This window comes from Nansenia antarctica (assembly GCF_963989245.1).
Source record: "Nansenia antarctica genome assembly, chromosome: 4".
Classification (NCBI taxonomy): Eukaryota; Metazoa; Chordata; class Actinopteri; order Argentiniformes; family Microstomatidae; genus Nansenia; species Nansenia antarctica.
In genome coordinates this window covers 42517488-42543978 of record NC_137689.1, presented here as the reverse complement: position 1 = coordinate 42543978, position 26491 = coordinate 42517488, and the positions used below count along the sequence as shown (strand labels likewise).

General features: G+C 45.4%; 1 protein-coding gene across 1 annotated transcript in view; it reads right to left on the bottom strand.

Moving 5' to 3' along the window:
* The window catches only part of ttll11 (tubulin tyrosine ligase-like family, member 11), a gene marked incomplete at both ends in the record, with an annotated part of 56718 nt that overhangs the window by 8055 nt on the left and 22172 nt on the right, over positions 1 to 26491 (bottom strand). The window contains 3 exons of the mRNA XM_080529362.1: positions 24374 to 24486; positions 24946 to 25041; positions 25422 to 25706. Of these exons, the coding sequence (XP_080385488.1) occupies positions 24374 to 24486; positions 24946 to 25041; positions 25422 to 25706 (494 nt within the window). The remainder of the gene's footprint in view (positions 1 to 24373; positions 24487 to 24945; positions 25042 to 25421; positions 25707 to 26491) is intronic.

Below are 26491 nucleotides of genomic sequence, written 5' to 3'. Positions count from 1 at the left end.
TCCCTAGTTTGAAAGGAGGAAATAAATGCATTTCTCTACCTTAGTGGGAGACCTGGCACTGGGAGGAGGCAGCTAGTTTCTAGTAGTCAGGGCTGTAGGAGCTGGTTGCAAGGTGTAGGCAGGCTTGCAAGATGTCATCAGCCACTGTGGATCTGTCATCGAAAAGGCAATCTGCAGCCTCGAGAAACGCTTTTTTCACAATTTCGCCGTCTTTGAATGACTTCTTGTGTTTAACAAGAACGTGACTGACGCGATAAGAAGCTATCGTTACAGCCGTACGTTTTCGCTCTTTTGCCACATTTCCCTTCTTCGAAATAGCCATCGTAGATTTGCAGATCAGACAGACGCACTTCCAATATCACATCGTGTAAAAAAAGTCCTCCTCCCATTCTGGATGGAAGTTGTACGTTATTGGTTTCTTACTTGGTCCAGCTTCCCCACTCATTTGTATACCCTTTCTTTAGTACTAAATAGTAAATAGTAGAAATTGGAACTAATTGGAACTAACTAGTTAATTAGTCTTGCCGGTATTTTGTAGTTGGCGCTGTTGACTGCGCATGCGTGGTGAACCGTGTGTTAGGTGAAAAGATCAGATCGCAGACTGGCTTACCTGTACGTCAATCAGCATAATGGGCTACAGTTGGTACAGCTCTCATAGCTAAAGTGCATTTTTACTTTCATTTCTATCTTTCCTATACCAGTCGTCAAGCCTAAGAGGCACATTTGTGACTGCAGTTGATGAAACCGTAAAGCACTCGCATACGTGAAACCGCTATAAATAGCTCTCTTAATATGTATACTTTGTGGAATGGATTCATTGTTATTGTTATAGTTTCATTGTTATAGTTTCAGTAAGTACCGTATTTTCCGCACTATAAGGCGCACTTAAAAGCCTTTAATTTTCTCAAAAAACGACAGTGCGCCTTATAATCCGGAGCGCCTTATATATGGATCAATTGGTTAATTGGTTGATCCATACTGGTTGTACACGGCGCTCAAGGCGCTCTGTCAAAATGTTTCAGTATGAAAAACCAATAAAAACAATTTAATAATAATAAAATGTTTCAGTACGACTGGTAAACTACAAAGCCGCACCGCTTGCAGCATTACCGTAGTAACCGGTACTGTGGCACCTTTCAAGAGACACGCTTACGACACAGAGTTCAAGCTCAAGGCTGTCAGTCACGCAGTAGAATATGGGAATAGAGCAGCAGCGAGAGAATTCAACATTAATGAATCAATGGTACGGAAGTGGAGGAAGCAAGAAGATGACCTGCGCCAAGTAAAGAAGACTGAACAGAGTTTCCGAGGGAACAAAGCGAGATGGCCACAGTTAGAGGACAAACTCGAACAGTGTAGTAGGGTCCAAAACCAAAATTCCGTGACCACTCTCTGGCTAACATGTTTTGATGATTTATTTGACTTCTAGGGACCTTTTATGAAAAATGTAGCCTCCCGGTCCCTCCCAAAAATCCCGGGTTTTTTTGCCAGAGGGCCAAATCCAAAATACCTGTAACCTTTAAGGCAGGTGAATAGGGTAAATAAATTAACTAATAGCTATCACTATGAAACTTCCCCAGTTAATCACTTACATTAAGACAATAATTTTTTGTATTACAAGTTTTCTGAAATTGTATGTTTAAATATGCAAATGAGGCGTTACCTAATTAAATATGCGGTAATTTGCATAACATTCAAGAACTTAAATCTGAACATTGGATAAAGCCAGGTTAAAAATTCTTGTTTCATCTAGAAACAAGTGAGTTGTTGAACTGAGAGCAGCAAGTAGAAGCGTCTCTACAGTCACTATTCGAATGAAGGCAACAGCGCTAGCACGGGACATGAACATCGATGAATTTCGAGGCGGTGTTTCTTGGTGCTTTCAACTTGAAGTTTTAAAGTACCCACTCGATATAATAAAACAACCTATTGTCCGTATAACGCTCAAAAGCAAGTGCATCTCAGTTTGTGGGGTATCCATTTGGAATGGCCTTGATGTAACAATAAAAACAAGTAATACTATTAAAATGTTTAAAAGCAAATATAAACAGGAATTATTTGATAAATATAAGTTAGAGGAGCTTGAAAATAACGTGAACTAGTATTTTTGTAATTATTTAGTTATCTTTTGCTATAGTGGATAGGTATATTATTTTTGATATTGATAGATAATTTATTGCATAATAATATGATATTGTAAGGAAGGGGCAGGACCAGATAAGCTTTGCTTCTTTCTGTCCCTTCTCGAACAAAACCATTGTTGACTATTACTTCCATGTCTAGGAAGATATATTTTATTTTAATTTATATTTTATTTTATTTGTATTTTATTTAGTTTTTTTTCTTTTTCAATTTAGTTTTTGTTATTCTTTGTTATTACAAATTTGTGTGTTTTTATGGTTGAAATGTTCAAGATAAATAAAGATCAAATCAAATCAAATCATCTCCGCAGGTTATTGAATCCATCAAATTGCCAGAATGTAAAGAAAAACGTAAAACAAAAAAAACAAAAAAGAATTGCTGTTTCTCTTTTTAGCTGAAGTGAAATGATCAACCACCTGTAGTGTGAAGAGCAATGGGAACACAACAAGCTGTACCAGAGAATGTACTAGAACTTCAATAGAGCTGCTGCTAGAGGGGCTGGCTGGCTGAACAGAGAGGGCTTCTGAGTGTGTACAGACGCATTCTATTACATTAGATTAGATTTGATTCAACTTTATTGTCATTGACAGAGTACAAGTACGAAGACAACGAAACGCAGTTCGGCATCTGACCAGATACAAATAGTGCAAAAATAATGAATGTATGGACAGTAGGGGTGTAACGGTTCACAAAAAGTTTGGTTTGGTACATTTTCGGTACAGCAGGGTAAAAAATTATCACAAAACATATATATATATATTGGGATGGAGAGGCAGGACTTATAGATATCTACAGCTTTGTACAACATGTAACAATGTATGTTAGATTGGATAAACTCTATATTGATTTAATTTGACCATCCCACGACCTCACTTTTGCTTTGTGTTTCTTTTTTCTATTTATACTAGTGTGTTATGTTTGTAAGGAAGCTCTATCTGTTTGAGAGTTTCTTATACATAAAGTGAAAATGTTCATAAAATAAAAAAAATATATATATATTTTTATTATTATTATTATTATTATTATTATTAAACTGTGGTTTACTAAACAAACAGAGGGTCTTTTTTCTTAAATAAAACAAAGTCTGTCAATGCTGCTGCAACCATCTGCAACCTACTAATAATAAAGTACAATTTACTGAAAAGTAAATCAAAATTAATATTCTCTCAATAATGAATATAATAAAATAAACATCCATTAAGGTGCAGCATTTAGAAAACGCTAAACTGGACTTGAACTGTACTGTACTTGTATTCACATAAGCGGCTTTCAACATCACATTAGGACTTGCCAGCTTGTACTGACATTCATTGTATTTTCTATGCAATATACAGTGGGGGAAACGAGCCTCGTTACTTAGTTCCCTCTCGTCCAGAATGGAAGTTGGAGAGGCCAGGAAGCACAATTCCAGTCACAACAGATAATGCTAGAAATATTGTCAATGCAGTCAGTGAAGCTGGACCGGACCCCCAAATTGGATGCTTTGCACACACAATTAATTTAGCAGCACAAAAAGCAACAGGAATCAACCAGGTGTCCAGGCTGCTAGGCATGATGATTAGGGTGAGGCTCTCTACTCAGGAGAATGATTAGGGTGAGGCTCTCTACTCAGGAGAACAGATAGGGTGAGGCTCTCTACTCAGGAGAACAGATAGGGTGAGAAGCTCTCTACTCAGGAGAACGATTAGGGTGAGAAGCTCTCTACTCAGGAGAACAGATAGGGTGAGGCTCTCTACTCAGGAGAACAGATAGGGTGAGAAGCTCTCTACTCAGGAGAACAGATAGGGTGAGAAGCTCTCTACTCAGGAGAACGATTAGGGTGAGAAGCTCTCTACTCAGGAGAACAGATAGGGTGAGGCTCTCTACTCAAAAGAACAGATAGGGTGAGAAGCTCTCTACTCAGGAGAACAGATAGGGTGAGAAGCTCTCTACTCAGGAGAACGATTAGGGTGAGAAGCTCTCTACTCAGGAGAACAGATAGGGTGAGAAGCTCTCTACTCAGGAGAACAGATAGGGTGAGGCTCTCTACTCAGGAGAACAGATAGGGTGAGAAGCTCTCTACTCAGGAGAACAGATTGGGTGAGAAGCTCTCTACTCAGGAGAACAGATAGCACTAGACAGTTATGACAGAGTGTGTGTGTGTGTGTGTGAGAGAGAGAGAGAGAGAGAGAGAGAGAGAGAGAGAGAGAGAGAGAGAGAAACATCCCTCTGGTCCACACAGACAGACAGACACCATTATTCATCCCCTGCCTGACAGCTTCAACACAGACCTTTAGGGAACGACTCTGAATTTCACCTTTTCCCAGTCTCACACACTGATGTACTATAAACCCCCCCCCCCCCCCCCACAAAGGTGAATCCTACCCCCCACCCCCGCCACACACACACACAACAGAACCATTGATTGGACTTGGAAACTACTGCCAGTTACTGTGTTTGCAGTTAGGTAAAGACTTCACTCTGACTGTGTATGCACCCACGGTGCTAGCCAGTCAGTGTGTGTGTGGGTGTGTTTAATAAGCTCACCATATGCTGTCCGCGGACAGTCTTCACACAGAGACTAGGCAGGACTCGCATGAAAGAGTAGTTTAAATAAGTGACAGGGTTCCCAAACTTTTGCGCAAGGCCTTTTTCCTTGTTTTATTATTTTGAAACTGTAAAAAGTAGAAAATCTAAATTAATCTAGCTTTAAAATGTGATGAAATGTGTCATGTTTAACTTTGTACTATTTAGATAGAGGTTAGGTTTGCTTCTTCTCACTCAGATATGAATTGTAAAAGGCATTTTGACTAGGGGTGCCTACATTTGTGCACCCCACTGTAGAGAAGGAAGCAGAGGTATAGAGACGTACCTCCTGTTAGACAGACCGAGGAATCAACACAACCCACTCGCCCTCTAAAAATCCCTCAGCACAAAACCTTTATCCACTCACCGAGCCGCCGCAACACGATTGTCTGGCCGTTATTTTCTATAGGGTGCAACGAGGCAACGCCGTTTGACACGGGCAGAAAGGCTGGGAATGAATAGCCTGGTGTTGCTGCTGGAGGTAAAGTGACCTTCTGTTCATCCCCATTTACTCTCTCTCTCTCTCTCTCTCTCTCTCTCTCTCTCTCTCTCTCTCTCTCTCTCTCTCTCTCTCTCTCTCTCTTACAGGATACAAGGACAAAAGAGAGAGAGAGAGAAACAAGGGAGAGTAAAAGAGGTACAGAGCAAGGCAGGGGATGGGGAGAGAAGATAAGAGAGACAAAAAGAGTGAGTGTGAAAAAGGCCACCGCCGCAGAGGTGAGTGGAGGAGAGAGAGAGAGATAGAGAGAGATGTCTGACTGCTGGCTGGTAAGACCTCCCCAAGCTCAGCTTACAGCAAATCAATGCCTGAGAAACAACCTCATTCCCGTCTGTCCACGAGCACCTCACCCACTCCATCTCTCCCCTCCCTCGCTCTTTCCCTCTCCTCCATCTCTCTCTCCATCTCTCTACCCCTCCGACCTTGCCGTGACCTCGGAAGGCCGGACAGAACACATCCTCGCTGCTAGTAGGGAGCATGTGGTATCTCCAAGACACGGCTAGGCGAGCGAAGCAGCGATAAACCCAAAAAGTCAATCGAATATGTACGCCGCTTGCTATACTTTCAGAAATAAGTTCAGAAATCCCTCAACCCCCCCCTGCCTTCAAGCAACTACAACAAACACTGAGAAGTAAGGCATTGACCGCCAACAAATCTCTCATCAGCTATCACTCTCCCGACATGTGTTGTGATGATTTCACACTTGTCTCTGAAGCACCTCCATCACTGAGAGGGAGAGAAAGAGAGAGCGAGCGAGAGAGAGAGAGACGGGAGAGAGAGGGACGAGGCAGGGGGGGAGAAGGCAGGGAGGAGGGAGGAGGCAGGGAGGGAGGAGGGAGGAGGCAGGGAGGGAGGAGGGAGGAGGCAGGGAGGGAGGAGGCAGGGAGGGAGGCGGGAGGGAGGAGGCAGGGAGGGAGGAGGGAGGAGGGAGGAGGCAGGGAGGGAGGAGGCAGGGAGGGAGAAGGGAGGAGGCAGGGAGGGAGGAGGGAAGAGGAGGGAGGAGGCAGGAGGGAAGAGGAGGGAGGAAGCAGAGAGGGAGAAGGCAGGGAGGGAGGAGGCAGGGAGGGAGGTGTTGGTGGTGTCCTCTAGGGTTGGGTTGATGGTGTCATCTAGGGTTGGGTTGGTGGTGTCATCTAGGGTTGGGTTGGTGGTGTCATCTAGGGTTGGGTTGGTGGTGTCATCTAGGGTTGGGTTGGTGGTGTCTCTACACGGTGGCTCCCTACAGTGTGTCTGCCCCCTGCTGGTGAGCTCTGTACGCCGCGGCTTAGTAGGAAGTGTTAGGGCAGGCGGGAGGGCGCCGAATCCAACTCAGCGCACAGACACACACACACACACACACACACAGTATCTCTGACCCATCAGCGGGCAGTTTCCCTTTCTCCATGAATAAGTGAGCAGAGTGAACGGCTGCCAGAGGAACACAGATTAATCATTAATGAGATCAATCAGGGAGGGAGGGAGGCAGGCAGGCAGGGAGGGAGGGAGGGAGGGAGGGAGGCAGGGAGGGAGGGAGGCAGGGGCTATACAGGCCTACTTCAGTCTATACAGCAGGCCTACTTCAGTCTATACAGGCCTACCTCAGTCTATACAGGCCTACCTCAGTCTATACAGGCCTACTTCAGTCTATACAGCAGGCCTACCTCAGTCTATACAGGCCTACTTCAGTCTATACAGGCCTACCTCAGTCTATACAGGCCTACCTCAGTCTATACAGGCCTACCTCAGTCTATACAGGCCTACCTCAGTCTATACAGCAGGCCTATTTCAGTCTATACAGCAGGCCTATTTCAGTCTATACAGGCCTACCTTAGTCTATACAGGTCTACTTCAGTCTATACAGGCCTACCTCAGTCTATACAGGCCTACCTCAGTCTATACAGGCCTACTTCAGTCTATACAGGCCTACCTCAGTCTATACAGGTCTACCTCAGTCTATACAGGCCTACTTCAGTCTATACAGCAGGCCTACCTCAGTCTATACAGGTCTACCTCAGTCTATACAGGCCTACTTCAGTCTATACAGGCCTCCTTCAGTCTGTACAGGCCTACTTCAGTCTATACAGGCCTACCTCAGTCTATACAGGCCTACTTCAGTCTATACAGCAGGCCTACTTCAGTCTATACAGGCCTACTTCAGTCTATACAGGCCTACCTCAGTCTATACAGGCCTACCTCAGTCTATACAGGCCTACTTCAGTCTATACAGGCCTACTTCAGTCTATACAGGCCTACCTCAGTCTATACAGGCCTACTTCAGTCTATACAGGCCTACTTCAGTCTATACAGGCCTACTTCAGTCTATACAGGCCTACCTCAGTCTATACAGGCCTACCTCAGTCTATACAGGCCTACTTCAGTCTGTACAGGCCTACTTCAGTCTGTACAGGCCTACCTCAGTCTATACAGGCCTACTTCAGTCTATACAGGCCTACTTCAGTCTATACAGGCCTACCTCAGTCTATACAGGCCTACTTCAGTCTGTACAGGCCTACTTCAGTCTATACAGGCCTACCTCAGTCTATACAGGCCTACCTCAGTCTATACAGGCCTACCTCAGTCTATACAGGCCTACCTCAGTCTATAAGGCCTACTTCAGTCTATACAGCAGGCCTACCTCAGTCTATACAGGCCTACCTCAGTCTATACAGGCCTACCTCAGTCTATACAGGCCTACCTCAGTCTATACAGGCCTACTTCAGTCTATACAGCAGGCCTACCTCAGTCTATACAGGCCTACCTCAGTCTATACAGGCCTACTTCAGTCTATACAGCAGGCCTACCTCAGTCTATACAGGCCTACCTCAGTCTATACAGGCCTACTTCAGTCTATACAGGCCTACCTCAGTCTATACAGGCCTACTTCAGTCTATACAGGCCTACTTCAGTCTATACAGGCCTACCTCAGTCTATACAGGCCTACTTCAGTCTATACAGGCCTACCTCAGTCTATACAGCAGGCCTACTTCAGTCTATACAGGTCTACTTCAGTCTATACAGGCCTACCTCAGTCTATACAGGCCTACTTCAGTCTATACAGGCCTACTTCAGTCTATACATGCCTACTTCAGTCTATACAGCAGGCCTACTTCAGTCTATACAGCAGGCCTACCTCAGTCTATACAGGCCTACCTCAGTCCAGACCCGTCACCAGGGCCCAGTCTTAGGGTGGGCCAATGAACTGCATGGGGGGGCACAATTATTATTAACTATTTTATATAATCCGATATGCTATGGTATTCGTCATGCAACACTGACATGCATAGTAGGTTGCAGAGGCTAAATTGGACACGTAGCCTACCGATGAAGACTAGACCTAAAATGATCAGAATGCAGCAAATAACATAACAATAAACACAGGCGAAGCTGGTTTATTACAAGGCCTTGTCGACCCGAGTAGGCCTAAGCTAAAATTATTTGAATGCAAGTTACTTTATAGCGTGGAGAGGCCAAGTTGTGCATTACAATGCGCACAGGTCAATAATTGGCACCAACCCGGCACACTTACAAGAACAAGAATTAAATAAATGCCAGGGATAGCCTACGTAACAAAAATTAGGAGACTGGCACGCAATCAGTGCACTTCCAAAAGGGATACAGTATGACCGACCGATCGTGTGATCATCACATTAAAACCACCCATCTACAGCAAATAGGATCAGCCAGATCCTCATCATTGAACACGTTATACACAAAGCACATTAAATATAGCATAACCGTGCAAACAACTCATCTCTCCAGTTGAAAAAGCTGTCGAGAATACAACTAGCAAAACATCACCACGGCGTGTGCTCACACGGACACACACACCCGGCTCAGAAAAGAAGGAGGCGGCGTTTTTCAGTGCTGAATCTCCTGATCAGTAAGTCCTTCCACTCATCCTTGAACTTGTGGGTGAGGTCCTTTTCGAAGGCAAGCTGAATCAGTTGAGCCTTGCACTTGTGCAACATGCTGCGCCGATGCTCAGAGAAAACATTTTTAAGTGTTGAAAAATAGTTTTCACAAGTCGCGGTAGACGCTCCCAAAGTTAGGGCGAGTGTATAAGCTTGGATGACAGTTGGCATGGCCTGGAGTGCTGAGTGGAATGTATACTGAGAATATTGGCTATTGTCCATTGTCCATCTTTGGGGGGAAACGAGGTGTCCTCCATCTTCTTTACCAGGAACCCACCACGAGCCACAGCATATTCAGATTCAACCACTTCAGTTCGAGCTAATCTTAGGAGAGGAGTGACCTTCGATGGATCCATGAAATCCTCGGCCTCTGGGTTTAAAGCAGCCAGCGCACCAATGAGCTTGCAGCTGCGCTCTCCAAAACGCGCATCCATCTCTCCTTGCACAGCATCAATAACACTGTAAAACACTCTCAGGAACTCTGTCTTTTCGCCAGTGTCCCTCTGTGACTGTCCAACCGTTCCTTCAACTACAAATGCACCAAAGCTCTTGTTAATTGTGCGTCTTCTCTTAGTTGGACAGCTGGGACCAGCCTCGTCAGTGGCTGAGGCTGGAGGAGAGCAGAGGTCCCAGAGCGCAGTAAACTCATCCTCTGTGCGCAGTGATTTTATGCATTCAGATGCACTGTTCACAAGAGTAACCGCAGTGAACAGGTCCATGTTCTCGCTTTGTAGCAGTCTGTTTGGTGGCTCGAAAAGTAACAAAACTTTCATCGGGGGGCTAGCAAGGCTAGTAGTAGCCCTAGCCCTAACAGTTGGGCTAGTAGGACTTACCTCTCTAGTGGTAGCCGTCGGGGTGCTAGTGTCAGGCTGCCCACAGTCGCTAATGCTGGTGCTACGTATGTCCATCGGGGTTGGGTGCAGCTGCACCTTTCGAGGATTTACTGGTAATCCACTTTCTTATATCCATGATCTTTATTCAAAAAGCTTTATCCATCAAAAAGCGCAGATTTCACTCAGCTGCTCAGTGCTCGCCTGCCTCACACAACTGAAATGGCGGGAGCAGCAGCGTGCGTAGCGTGCAACTTTCAACTTTCAAATGATTGGTTGTCACTAGAATCCCGTCCAACAAAATGAAAAACACACTATTGTTTCTCAATTTTAATGTCTTCATTTAACATAAAATATATATATATTTTTTTTTTTTTTTTTTTTAAATATCTGGCTGCCAGTTGGGGGGGCACCAGCACGTCTGTGGGGGGGCCTGGCCCCCTGAGGCCCGCCCATAGTGACGGGCCTGCCTCAGTCTATACAGGCCTACCTCAGTCTATACAGGCCTACCTCAGTCTATACAGGCCTACCTCAGTCTATACAGGCCTACCTCAGTCTATACAGGCCTACTTCAGTCTATACAGGCCTACTTCAGTCTATACAGCAGGCCTACTTCAGTCTATACAAGCCTACTTCAGTCTATACAGGCCTACTTCAGTCTATACAGGCCTACCTCAGTCTATACAGGCCTACTTCAGTCTATACAGGCCTACTTCAGTCTATACAGGCCTACCTCAGTCTATACAGGCCTACTTCAGTCTATACAGCAGGCCTACCTCAGTCTATACAGGTCTACCTCAGTCTATACAGGCCTACTTCAGTCTATACAGGCCTACTTCAGTCTATACAGGCCTACCTCAGTCTATACAGGCCTACTTCAGTCTATACAGGCCTACTTCAGTCTATACAGGCCTACTTCAGTCTATACAGCAGGCCTACCTCAGTCTATACAGGTCTACCTCAGTCTATACAGGCCTACTTCAGTCTATACAGGCCTACTTCAGTCTATACAGGCCTACCTCAGTCTATACAGGCCTACCTCAGTCTATACAGGTCTACCTCAGTCTATACAGGCCTATTTCAGTCTATACAGCAGGCCTACCTCAGTCTATACAGGCCTACCTCAGTCTATACAGGCCTACCTCAGTCTATACAGGCCTACCTCAGTCTATACAGGCCTACTTCAGTCTATACAGGCCTACCTCAGTCTATACAGGCCTATTTCAGTCTATACAGCAGGCCTATTTCAGTCTATACAGGCCTACTTCAGTCTATACAGGCCTACCTCAGTCTATACAGGCCTATTTCAGTCTATACAGGCCTACCTCAGTCTATACAGGCCTATTTCAGTCTATACAGCAGGCCTACCTCAGTCTATACAGGCCTACCTCAGTCTATACAGGCCTACCTCAGTCTATACAGGCCTATTTCAGTCTATACAGCAGGCCTATTTCAGTCTATACAGGCCTACTTCAGTCTATACAGGCCTACCTCAGTCTATACAGGCCTACTTCAGTCTATACAGCAGGCCTACCTCAGTCTATACAGCAGGCCTACTTCAGTCTATACAGGCCTCCTTCAGTCTATACAGGCCTACCTCAGTCTATACAGGCCTACTTCAGTCTATACAGGCCTCCTTCAGTCTATACAGGCCTACTTCAGTCTATACAGCAGGCCTACCTCAGTCTATACAGGCCTACCTCAGTCTATACAGGCCTACTTCAGTCTATACAGGCCTCCTTCAGTCTATACAGGCCTACCTCAGTCTATACAGGCCTACCTCAGTCTATACAGGCCTACTTCAGTCTATACAGCAGGCCTACCTCAGTCTATACAGGCCTACTTCAGTCTATACAGGTCTACCTCAGTCTATACAGGCCTACCTCAGTCTATACAGGCGTACCTCAGTCTATACAGGCCTACTTCAGTCTATACAGGCCTACCTCAGTCAATACAGGTCTACCTCAGTCTATACAGGCCTACCTCAGTCTATACAGGCGTACCTCAGTCTATACAGGCCTACTTCAGTCTATACAGCAGGCCTACTTCAGTCTATACAGCAGGCCTACCTCAGTCTATACAGGTCTACCTCAGTCTATACAGGCCTACTTCAGTCTATACAGGCCTACCTCAGTCTATACAGGCCTACCTCAGTCTATACAGGCCTACCTCAGTCTATACAGGCCTACTTCAGTCTGTACAGGCCTACTTCAGTCTATACAGGCCTACTTCAGTCTATACAGGCCTACCTCAGTCTATACAGGCCTACTTCAGTCTATACAGGCCTACCTCAGTCTATACAGGCCTACCTCAGTCTATACAGGCCTACTTCAGTCTATACAGGCCTCCTTCAGTCTGTACAGGCCTACTTCAGTCTATACAGGCCGACTTCAGTCTTTACAGGCCTACCTCAGTCTATACAGGCCTACTTCAGTCTATACAGCAGGCCTACTTCAGTCTATACAGGCCTACTTCAGTCTATACAGGCCTACCTCAGTCTATACAGGCCTACCTCAGTCTATACAGGCCTACTTCAGTCTATACAGGCCTACCTCAGTCTATACAGGCCTATTTCAGTCTATACAGCAGGCCTACCTCAGTCTATACAGGCCTACCTCAGTCTATACAGGCCTACCTCAGTCTATACAGGCCTATTTCAGTCTATACAGCAGGCCTATTTCAGTCTATACAGGCCTACTTCAGTCTATACAGGCCTACTTCAGTCTATACAGGCCTACTTCAGTCTATACAGGCCTACCTCAGTCTATACAGGCCTACTTCAGTCTATACAGGCCTACTTCAGTCTATACAGGCCTACTTCAGTCTATACAGGCCTACTTCAGTCTATACATGCCTACTTCAGTCTATACAGGCCTACCTCAGTCTATACAGGCCTCCTTCAGTCTGTACAGGCCTACTTCAGTCTATACAGCAGGCCTACCTCAGTCTATACAGGCCTACTTCAGTCTATACAGGCCTACTTCAGTCTATACAGCAGGCCTACCTCAGTCTATACAGGCCTACCTCAGTCTATACAGGCCTACCTCAGTCTATACAGGCCTACCTCAGTCTATACAGGCGTACCTCAGTCTATACAGGCCTACTTCAGTCTATACAGGCCTACCTCAGTCTATACAGGCCTACTTCAGTCTATACAGGCCTACCTCAGTCTATACAGGCCTACCTCAGTCTATACAGGCCTACTTCAGTCTATACAGCAGGCCTACTTCAGTCTATACAGGCCTACCTCAGTCTATACAGGCCTACCTCAGTCTATACAGGCCTACCTCAGTCTATACAGGCCTACCTCAGTCTATACAGGCCTACCTCAGTCTATACAGGTCTACCTCAGTCTATACAGGCCTACTTCAGTCTATACAGGCCTACCTCAGTCTATACAGGCCTACCTCAGTCTATACAGGCCTACCTCAGTCTATACAGGCCTACTTCAGTCTATACAGGCCTACTTCAGTCTATACAGGCCTACCTCAGTCTATACAGGCCTACTTCAGTCTATACAGGCCTACCTCAGTCTATACAGGCCTACCTCAGTCTATACAGGCCTACTTCAGTCTATACAGGCCTCCTTCAGTCTGTACAGGCCTACTTCAGTCTATACAGGCCTACCTCAGTCTATACAGGCCTACTTCAGTCTATACAGCAGGCCTACTTCAGTCTATACAGGCCTACTTCAGTCTATACAGGCCTACCTCAGTCTATACAGGCCTACTTCAGTCTATACAGGCCTACCTCAGTCTATACAGGCCTACCTCAGTCTATACAGGCCTACTTCAGTCTATACAGGCCTACTTCAGTCTATACAGGCCTACTTCAGTCTATACAGGCCTACTTCAGTCTATACAGGCCTACCTCAGTCTATACAGGCCTACCTCAGTCTATACAGGCCTACTTCAGTCTGTACAGGCCTACCTCAGTCTATACAGGCCTACTTCAGTCTATCCAGCAGGCCTACCTCAGTCTATACAGGCCTACCTCAGTCTATACAGGCCTACCTCAGTCTATACAGGCCTACTTCAGTCTATACAGCAGGCCTACTTCAGTCTATACAGCAGGCCTACCTCAGTCTATACAGGCCTACTTCAGTCTATACAGGCCTACTTCAGTCTATACAGGCCTACCTCAGTCTATACAGGCCTACCTCAGTCTATACAGGCCTACTTCAGTCTATACAGGCCTACTTCAGTCTATACAGGTCTACCTCAGTCTATACAGGCCTACTTCAGTCTATACAGGCCTACTTCAGTCTATACAGGCCTACTTCAGTCTATACAGGTCTACCTCAGTCTATACAGGCCTACTTCAGTCTATACAGGCCTACCTCAGTCTATACAGGTCTACTTCAGTCTATACAGGCCTACTTCAGTCTATACAGGCCTACCTCAGTCTATACAGGCCTACTTTAGTCTATACAGGCCTACTTCAGTCTATACAGGCCTACCTCAGTCTATACAGGCCTACCTCAGTCTATACAGGCCTACCTCAGTCTATACAGGCCTACTTCAGTCTATACAGGCCTACTTCAGTCTATACAGGCCTACTTCAGTCTATACAGGCCTACTTCAGTCTATACAGGCCTACTTCAGTCTGTACAGCAGGCCTACCTCAGTCTATACAGGCCTACTTCAGTCTATACAGGCCTACTTCAGTCTATACAGGCCTACTTCAGTCTATACAGGCCTACTTCAGTCTATACAGGCCTACCTCAGTCTATACAGGCCTACTTCAGTCTATACAGGCCTACCTCAGTCTATACAGGCCTACTTCAGTCTATACAGGTCTACTTCAGTCTATGCAGGCCTACTTCAGTCTATACAGGCCTACCTCAGTCTATACAGGCCTACTTCAGTCTATACAGGCCTACTTCAGTCTATACAGGCCTACTTCAGTCTATACAGGCCTACCTCAGTCTATACAGGCCTACTTCAGTCTATACAGGCCTACCTCAGTCTATACAGCAGGCCTACTTCAGTCTATACAGGTCTACTTCAGTCTATACAGGCCTACCTCAGTCTATACAGGCCTACTTCAGTCTATACAGGCCTACTTCAGTCTATACAGGCCTACTTCAGTCTATACAGCAGGCCTACTTCAGTCTATACAGCAGGCCTACCTCAGTCTATACAGGCCTACCTCAGTCTATACAGGCCTACCTCAGTCTATACAGGCCTACCTCAGTCTATACAGGCCTACCTCAGTCTATACAGGCCTACCTCAGTCTATACAGGCCTACTTCAGTCTATACAGGCCTACTTCAGTCTATACAGCAGGCCTACTTCAGTCTATACAGGCCTACTTCAGTCTATACAGGCCTACTTCAGTCTATACAGGCCTACCTCAGTCTATACAGGCCTACTTCAGTCTATACAGGCCTACTTCAGTCTATACAGGCCTACCTCAGTCTATACAGGCCTACAGTACGAGTCAAACGTTTGGACACACTTTCCCAATTGAATGGGGAAGTGTGTTCAACCTTTTGACTGGTACTGTACTTCAGTTGCAATGTTGAGTTAAAGGACACACACACTGTATGGAGTTCATCTGAACTCTATATACACGCATGCACACACACAAACGGCTTGTACTGAGAGATTCATGGCCTAGGTGAGAATGCTGCATGCCTGAGTGCGTCAGTGATGTGTTCACACCATTACCATCCTGTCAGTCAGTCTGCCCCTCTCACTCCTCACACCTCTCCACCATCCCCCCCCACCCCGTCTTTCTTCTCAGAAAATATCTCAGAAAATATCTCTTCATCCATCCCTTCCCCCCCCCCCCCCTCTCTCTCTCTCTCTCTCTCTCTCTCTCCTTCTCTCATTATCCCATCTCTCCCTCTGCCTCTCTCGCTTAGTCTCCCTCCCTCTCAATCTCTCTCTCGCTCTCCTTTTTTGTCTTTTTTTTTTGTCACTTCGTTCCTCTCCCCGACTCCTCCGTCTCAGGGAACAAGGTGTCTGTGTAGGACTGGAAGCCCGATGACTGTGTCCTACCTTCTCCCCTGTCTGCAGCAGCTGTCTGCTTCTCACACACAGGTACATTTAAGGTACCGTCTCCTCTCCCCAAAATGCTATAGGAACTCTTGGTTTTGCCCAGGAAAAAAAATCAAGTAATATATTCTCATACAGTACAATAACTAAGAACTGTTTCCTTGCTCATGTTGCTTGTGGTTATCCAGTCATTCCTGTGTTATTATAGTGAGAAGCACATTGAGACACCTCAGCCCAGCCAAGTAGGAAAGCTACAAAGTTGGTACCGCTTTGCTTCCGCCGTTCGCAGGGGTTCATGGCAGGCAGCAGAGCGGTAGCTAGCTACCACACCGACCGCATATCTTGGAACACAACCACCTGCACACACGCACACGCACAAGCACGCACGCACGCACGCACACAACCTCACGTCACTCCCTCTGACATGCGTTTGTGTGTTCATTTATTCCCCCCGATAATCAGGAATCTGAAATGTTTCCAGAAAGCTGCGCTCGATCTTCACGCTCCATTTAGTTTCATTTCGCAGATCGTTAACAGCGTTTGGCTACTGTGGAGGGAGGGAGGGTGGGAGGGAGGGAGAGGGGAGGAGAGTAGTGTGCTAAAACTCAGTGATATATGTTCAGAAGTGTCTCTCTGTTATATCTTATGAAGCCAGCTACATTCCAAGCTACAAACACAATTAAAAACAACCAAATAAAAGAACTACTGCAATGTTTCTGCCCAGCGAACCCAAACACAGCCACCATCCACAGAGCCACCAGTCAGGGAGGCTGATCTTGGGTCAGGCGTAGTGATATCAGTCCTCTCTTTCAGGTTTCCAACCAGCATGTCCTTGTTCACAGAGAATGCTCTTTCAATCCCTCTTTCAACCCCTGTGGTATAAATTCACTCACTCAGCTCAGAGAGAATACTGTAATTCCTCGTAAATTATGTACGTAATTTAATACGGAAGTAGCAATGTGCTACATTGCGTACATTGCCAAAAACTCAGATGATGCACGTTTTTGTAAATGTACGTTTTGTAGTCATTATGATTAGGATTTTACAGCACTTAAAAAATAAGAGGAGAATAATCATGAGCATGTCAAATGCCATGGCGGGCCAAAAGAAAGGGAGCGTGGGCCAAACTTGGCCGGCACTGCTATAATCCTACCAACAGTCTAGTTTCAACCAAAATACACACCTAGGTTTACATAGGCGATCTGAGGCGAGTGAGGGGCTAAAATACAATTGAACATTTCCAGGACAACGATTTTTTCCAGGATACTTGGTCATTTTCGTCAATTTTCCAGGTTTTCCATGACTGGAAATCTAGTCTCTGAATCGGACAACGATTTTTTTCCAGGATACTTGGTCATTTTAGTCAATTTTCCAGGTTTTCCATGACTGGAAATCTAGTCTCTGAATTGGGAACCCTGCCAGCTCTGTTTGTGTTTCTTTGGTGACACATCAAATCTAATAGCTGAATTAAGAAGCATTAGCGGTAGCTGCGCATAATTAGCTGCTTTCCCCCCTACAGTCATGGGACTCAGTCACACTCTGTTTGCACCCCTTATGACGGTAAGCAGGGAGCGTATGTGCATGTGTGTGTGGTGTGTGTGTGTGTGTGTGTGTGTGTGTGTGTGTGTGTGTCTGTTGGTGGGTGAACGAGAGAGAGTCTGTTTGTGCCAAACCTAGATTTGTTGTGTCGGTTTTCTACCAGTGATGTATTGCCGCGCGCTAAACCCAGGACTTTGAAGGCTGTCCAGAACAATCAGACTTGATCTGCGTGAGGAACAAGCGGGTCTCTTGAAGCAGACATCGGTGCCGTCCATGCCGATGCTGTAACGGGTAAATGCCGACCCCGGGAAGGGCGCGGCGGAGACTACCACCGTCTACCACCATCTCCACAGACTACCACCAGACTAAATTTAATTAATTTAAATAATTTAATTAATTAATTTAAAATTTTTGCCATTTAGCAGACGCCTTTATCCAAAGCGACTTACAATTACGAATTACAGGGACATTCCCCCTGGAGTAACTGAGGGCTAAGTGCCTTACTCAAGGGCACACTAGTAGTGGTGTGGTTTCAGGCGGGATTTGAACTCACAACCTTCCGATCACAAGTCCAACTCACTATCCACTAGACCACCACTACCCCCCCAGACTACCACCAGACTACCACCGTCTCCACAGACTACCACCGTCTACCACCGTCTACCACCGTCTACCACCGTCTACCACCGTCTACCACCGTCTACCACCAGACTACCACCAGACTACCACCGTCAGGGCTTGACATTAAGCTTTTTCAGGTACTTGTCCTTCGGACAAGTGAACTTATCTTTTACTTGTCCGAGAGCTCAAGTTACTTGTCCAAATCCAAAGATTTTGAAAAAGCAATAATATTAATAATAATATATTATACTCTCACCGGCCACTTCATTAGGTACACCTTTTCAACTGCTTGTTAATGCAAATATCTAATCAGCCAATCATGTGGCAGCAATTCAATGCATTTAGGCATGTAGACATGATCAAGACGATCTGCTGAAGTTCAAACCAGCATCAGAATGGGAAATAAAGGTGATTTAAGTGACTTTGAACCTGGCATGGTTGTTGGTGCCAGACGGGCTGTTGCGTGATATTATAGTGTCAATATGGACCAAAATCTCTGAGGAATGTTTCCAGCCCCTTGTTGAATCTATGCCACGAAGAATTATGGCAGTTTGATTGATTGATTGAGAATGTTTATTTTGGTCCCCTATACAATTCACAATACAGATATAAAAAAATGTACACAGTCACAATTCATAACACCAGGACCAAAAAGGTGTAGGCTGAAGCCGTGGCTTATTGCGCCTACCCTTGTTACATGTATGCATGTCCCCCCATGAATGCATAATCAAAACATTGAAACTTTTATAAACAAAATTTCACTTACGCATGTCAACAAAAAGTTCAAAAAATACCAAACAAAAACTAGATTTAAACCTCTGTTTTATACTTAATCATCTTATTTTTAAATATTTTTTTAAATCCTTTTAGTGTACTACACATTTTCATTTCCTTTTCAAAAGCATTCCATAAATTAACTCCTTTAACTGTTATACATATTTCTTTTGCATTTGTTCTAATCTTTGTTTTCATAAACATACATATTCCTCTGAGTTCGTAATTACTCTGTCTAACTTGAAATAGTTCTGAAGGCAAAAGAGGGGGTCCAACACACCACAAGGTGTGCCTAATGAAGTGGCCAGTGAGTGTATGTGTATGCAAATAACACATTTGACTACTATTGATTTGATAATGATGTATCCTTAATTTTCTAATGTATTCATTAAACAATATTTTGTAATTATTTTTAATTATTACGATGGGGTAATCAGTCTAACCCTTTTAGATTAAGATTGGCCACAAAAGGGATGAATATCTAGGAATGTTTACTAAAGAAAATTGTAACTATAGTCCCTCCCCAATGGAAGCAATCTTATTTGCTAGCTTTTGGATAGTATCCTATATTCAAATTGAGAAATCTATCATTAGTGTCATTCTGAAGTTCGCATTGCGATGTGCTGGTCTTAAAACTTCAAACCTAAAATATAGAACTACATGAAAATAAGCGGCATTGAGAAGAAGCGAATATGCGTTCACGCGAATGGCACTAGTGACAGGAGACCCACAACGTAGGCTACACTATGGCTGCGTTCGTAAACTCGCTCTGGAATCTGATCAGCACTCATGGAATGCCTTTTGTCCAATCAAATTACTTGGTCTCTTTATGACGTTGAACGCAGTGTGCGCTCTGGCGCTCTGAGCGAATTTACGAACTATGACGATAACGAACTACGAGAGACTGAAATAGCCTCAGCGAGAATGAGGCGTGGCATCGCTTTGCTTGTAATATATTTGTTTTACTGAATGAATGAATTAATGAATGAATGAATGAATGAATGAATGGTCTTTATTGTCATTGCTATAGTACAGACTAAGGAGGAATTAATGTTTTGCAGATATTAATACATATTGATTTCTTTTTTTGTTTTGACTTGTCCATCGGACAACTGCAGGAGGAAGTCCACTTGTCCGAACATAAAATGTACTTGTCCCGGACAATGTCGATGTCGAGCCCTGACCGTCTACCACCAGACTACCACCGTCTACCACCAGACTACCACCAGACTACCACCAGACTAGGGATGTCCCTAACGACTATTTTTCTAACGATTAATCTAGCGATTATTTTTTCGCTTAGTCGATTACTCTAACGACTAATTTAACGATTAGTCTAACGATAATTAGTTTTACTGTTCGATTAATGTATCACTTAATTTCCCCCAAAATAATGGCTGTATTGTCTCTCTCTGTTTAACAGTGTCTTTATAAAGCACTCTGGGTAATAGCTGCTGCTCTTATAAAACAAAGCAGCGTGTGACATGCACATTACTCAGACGGCCGCCCCTTTAAATGATCAGCTGATGTATGGGGGCTGTCTGTGGGCCCGCAATTAAACACAGACACCTTTAATTCAGCGACCTGCTACTACTATTACTGTAACTGCCTCTGTCAAACAGCCCCAGACACAGGGCAGACTCACTGCTATGTTTAGCCAACTTGAATGCCAACATGGCCATCAGGGTTTTTCCTGGCTCAAAATGAGGCGGAGGTGGTACCAGTGGTGTTTGACATCGGGGGAGACCCATGAAGCAGGGCTGTCTGGGGGTCCTTAAACATCAAACACTTAATTTCTTGCATTCTGGTGAATTGATATGCACCAATTTGTGCCCTTTCTGCATCAATTTATGGTGGAAATGTCATTATTTATGTAAAGGAAAACACAATATTCAGGCACCAGATGACCATTCAAAATATAATGTAATATAATGCAATATAAGGCTCTCAGGCATTCTGTACTTTCTAATATGTATTCTCCTTGAGCAGTCAACATCAACTATCAGCTATTTCGCTAGCAAACACGAAAGCTAACTTATTTGCGAAACAGCGGCAGTTAGAAATGACAGAAATCAGTGCAACGCTTGTAGAAAATACGACCGTCAGTTTGTCAAGAGCTGGATGCGGCTAGAAATATGACGGAGGCGGCCGCCTCATAATTCTCTATGCAGGAAAAACCCTGACCATTTAGAAGTCTGTCCATCACCACAACACATAGCTAGCTAGTAGCTACATGGCTAGCTAACGTTACTCTCGCTGCTATGTTATGATTAGCTAAATTGATGCTAACGTAGCATGCAAGCTACGAGCTAGATAACGTAGGTGCGAGCACCACAATGACAATAGGCTACCGTAGCTAGCCAGCTACATAGCTAACGTTACTAACACCAGAAGACAAGACATACAAACTGTGGTGAGCTACATTGCTTGTGTAACATTAGCTAGTAGCTATCAATTTTTCACTCTGCCTCCTCCATGTTTCCACTGGTCCCAGCCATGTTGTTTATTTGCGACTGCACCGACGCACATTACGCAAGTCGACGTATTGAGGTAGTCGATTACATCAACTACGTTGACGCGTCGTCCCAGTCCTACACCAGACTACCACCGTCTACCACCGTCTACCACCAGACTACCACCAGACTACAGACGGTAGTGTCCGTGTGTACACGTCAGAGTTAGGGCCAATCCCAATTCACCCCTACCCCTTCGTTTTCACCCCTATGGCTTGATTTGCGCGTTCACGTTTAGGGGGAGGGCTGTCCCAATTCATATTTCATCGAGCCATGGCTTCATTTCGAGGGCTAACTATGACTTCGTTTCGAGCGATTCCAGGACCAGACCAGCTTCGAAGCCATAGGGGTACGCTACCCCTTGATTCCAGGATGCATTGCGAATCATCTACAGAAATCTTATGTCGCTCTATTCAATGCGGAAATGTCATTTTACTTTCTCTGTAATTGCTTATTAATAAAGATTTAAAAAATTATGATAACCATCTTATTATCTTAGTTTAATGTCATTACAATGCATTATAGACCTTTTATTTATAACAAGCATAACCAAAAAAAATCGCTTTTATGTCGGTGCTGTGTCTAACGTTACAGTAACGCAACGCTGCATGACAGTCGAGCATTTCCGAGATGTACAATCATAAATCAATTATTACCTGTGGCGTTTGACAGCGGATGATGGTACACATATGTAAAGTTATCTGTCAAACGTTCGGCTGACTTGTACATGATGCGCATTTTGACCTATTTCCATGTTGCGGCACCCGCAATCTAATCTGAGCAGTTGTTATTATGTAATATTATTAATGGGTTGTATCATTCATTTAAATGCATTATAGACCTTTTCTTTAACAAGCACAACAACAACAAAACGTTATTAGGCCGATGTGCTGTGTGTCTAACGTTACAGGCTGCATGACAGTCGAGCATTTCAGAGATGTACAATCATAAATCAATTATTACCTGTGGCGTTTGACAGCGGATGATGGTACACATATGTAAAGTTATCTATCAAATGTTAGTTTAATGCCATTACAATGCATTATAGACCTTTTCTTTATAACAAGCATAACAAAAAAATCGCTGTTATGCCTGATCACTTCCATTAGACTACTAAAGCAAGACACCGGAACACTCATATCTGTGCGTTTGTCACAGGCTGACAGTCACCCTGGTGTTCCTCTGCCCCGGCAACTGACCCATAGAAATGTGCGCGATTAACATTTCAGAGATGTACAATCATGAAATAAATTGTGGTGTTTGACAGCGGATGATGGTAGACATATTTAATGTAAAGTTATCTCTCTAAAGTTTTCTATCCACAGGCTGATATGTGCATGATAGGCGCGAATCCCCCCCCCCCCCCCTTGGTGGTATAAATTGTATTGCGGCATACCAAAACAACTCGCAATCTAATCCGAGCAGTTGTTATTATGTAATATTATTGATGGATGTGACATTTTTGATGGAGGGCAGTGAGCGGGAGACTCATCAAGGACATGTACGTAGTTAATTAATGCAGTGGACAGCGGCTGTTTCTCCAGCGTTCCTGTCACTTCGGATTTCAGAACGTCATAAAATTAAATATGTAAGTCATGCATTTTTCCATGTTTCCCATTGATGGTATATGACGCCGTAAATGTAACTAAAGTTCAGCCGCGAAGTTGTTGCACGGTTGTCCTAAATCAGTGCAGACTGGCAGGGTAGGAGCACAGGTTTCAGCACAGGTTAGAGCGCCGAAAATAGATGCTTATAGCACACGCAACAGAAATAAACACAGCTGAAGAAGGCATTGCGAGATGTGAGGATTCGCCGGCAACATAACGCGTCACCCGTACCGCGTCTATTTAAACCACTGTTGATGACGTAGCCGCCGTGATGGGCCGTCCCAATTCATAGGGGTAGATTTCAAGGGGTATGGCTTGTGGCTCTGTTCGAAGGCCTTGGCTTCGAATCGAGTCACACTCGAAAACGAGCCATAGGGGTAGAAAAGGGAATCGGGATTGGCCCAGAGTGTGCCGAGGAGGAGGATTAGGGTTCTAGATATTATACAGGATGATATCAACACAGGCCTCCTGGTTATGAATATGATAATAAGAGAGAGGGCATTATCCCCCAGGAGTTATTCCTCTCAGAGGACTACTGATAATAGAATATACTAGAATTACTGAGAGAGAGAGAGAGAGAGAGAGAGAGAGAGAGAGAGCTGCTCTGACTCATCATAGCCAAGAATGAGAGTGGGGGGGGGGAAAGAAGAGAGGGGATAGGGGAAGATGGTGAGCAGAGTGAGAGTTACAGATGAGTACACACAGAAAGGAGAGAGAGAGATGATTATACACAGAAAGGAGAGAGAGAGAGAGAGAGAGAGAGAGAGAGAAATTATAACAGGGGAGACAGAGAAGCCAGTGGGTTGTCGGGCCACGGGTAGGGGAGACTGAGCCATACGCCCTACAGTTAAGTGTGACATTCCATCACGGCTCGGCCTCTGAGTTTAATGTTTCTGTTTAACAGGAGGGCTGCTCGGCCGAGCGGTTCCAGAGCTGTGCTGGGCCCAGACCGGCCCAGACCAGACCAGACCAGACCCTGCCCAGACCAGACTCAGAACCAGACCAGCCCCTGCCCAGACCAGCCCAGACCAGACCAGACCAGACCAGACCAGACCATACCCGGCCCAGACCAGACCTGCCCAGATCAGACCAGACTCCACACTCACAGTGGAGACATTCTCTCTGCATACAAACCAAGGCAAGATGGAGGGAGGGAAGGAAGGAGGGAGGAAGGGAGGGAGAGTAAGAAAGAGATCGAAGGTGAGAGGGGTATGTCACCCAAATTATTACGTGCTTCCCTTAGTCATAACATTAACAATAGGAAATCCTGTTTGTCTGCGTGTCTGTGAGTGTGTGTGCGAGTCTGTGTGTGAGTGTGTGTGTGAGTCTGTGTGTGTGTGAGTGTGTGTGTGTGTGTGTGTGTGTGTGTGTGTGTGATGATGGTGACTCACGTGGATGACTTCCTCAGGGCAGGGTCCATGAGACGGAGGGTGTCTCTGATGACACCCACCTTCACCTCCTGGTCCACGGGGCTGGGGACGTACTCAAACACCCCGGGGGCCACCTGGAACACACACACACACGCACACGCGCACACACGCACACGCACACAAACACACATGCACACACGCAACCAATTACTAGCTCATTCATCTAAACGACAGAGCAGGATGATGTTGGGGCGGCTGTGTCTCAGGAGGTAGAGGCTGTGTCTCAGGAGGTAGAGGCTGTGTCTCAGGAGGTAGAGCCGGCGTCTAATGATCGCAAGGTTGGCAGATCGGCGGTTCGAGCCCCGGCTGGCCACATGTCGAGGTGTCCTTGGGCAAGACACTGAACCCCAAATTGCTCCCAGTGAGTGGACCGGTGCCTTGCATGGTAGCTTGGCCGCCATTGGTGTGTGAATGGGTGAATGAGAGGCCGTTGTAAAGCACTTTGGATAAAGGCGCTATATAAGTGCAGTCCGTTTACCATTCCATTTGATGATGATGATGATGATGATGATGATGATGAAGGTTCCACTCACCTCCTGCTCATGTTCTATCCTCATACTGGGGTTGGCGTTGACCTCCAGTAACACTGGCTTCAGGTTCTTCATCAGGAGGATGTCAAAGCCCAGGATCTGACACACACACACACACATTGAATAACTATGTCACTGGTGCAACACACACGCACGAGCGCACGCACGCACGCACACACACACATTGAATAACTATGTCATGGTAACTGGACGCACGCACGCACGCACACACACAGAATAACTACTGTATGTCATGGTTACTGGTGCAACACACGCACACACACACACACACACACACACACACACATTGAATAACTATGTCATGCTTACTGGACGCACGCACGCACGGACACACACAGAATAACTATGTCATGGTTACTGGTGCAACACACGCACACACACACACACACACACACACACACACAGAATACCTATGTCATGGTTACTGGTGCAACGCACGCACACACGCACGCACGTACCTGGAAGCAGCTGGGGCCGGGTCTCCCAGACGGGATGTCGGCCTGGTAGAAGACCCGCAGCTCCGGAGCCAGAGCGATGACCGTCTTGATGACCAGGGAGATGATGTCTGACCACACCTTCTTGATGTCCACCCCGCGGCCGGCCAGGCGGTACAGCACGCTGGAGAAGGTGCGCTTGCTGCCAGAGCTCAGGCTGTCCGAGTGGACGAAGTTGCCGCTCTGGACGTTGAGGGAGTAGTTGGTGAGGTGCATGAACACGCGGCCCAGGTTCCTCTGGCTGGGCTCCTGGAGGGACAACCAACACCGTTCATCACCAACACAGTCATGTCATGACAAGAATAATGTCTAGTTTGTAATCAATTGTGACTGTGACTGGTGAACTTGCAAACCACACGCTCACTCGAAGGGGTCAAAAAGTGAACGTTTTCTGCCAGTTTTCGTTTTTTCTTTTTTTTATAACGCCAATCAAGTTTTAAAGTACCCACTCGATAAAACAACAGTTTAATGATCACTAAATACTTATAATTTGTGGATTGGATTCACTGTTCTTGTTTGCCGGAGGCTACCGGTAAGGGAGACTTGACTTGTAAACATACTTTCGTTTTAGGACGTGTTCAAAAGCAAGGACTGTGTGTTCATCTAATTATGTGTAGTTATGTGTTTTTAGCATGTCGATGTTCTCTCAGCATGTTGTGATGTTATTTAAATACAGTTTAGACCTTCGTAGAGATGTGCTTTGTTAGCCGCTAGCAGCGTTTGTAGCTGTGGCTGCGTTTAGAGTCACTTTTCTCACATTCAGTGTTTGAGGTGTACCAACATTCAAATACGCTTGTCCTGTTAAATTTTTCTCCGATTTCAATGTATGACACATCATTTGAAAGCTTACAATCTGTAATCTCTGTGTTCAGTACCTGGTAAGGCTCTGTGTTCAGTACCTGGTAAGGCTCTGTGTTCAGTACCTGGTAAGGCTCTGTGTTCAGTACCTGGCAGGGCTCTGTGTTCAGGTAAGGCTCTGTGTTCAGGTAATCTCTGTGTTCAGTACCTGGCAGGGCTCTGTGTTCAGGTAAGGC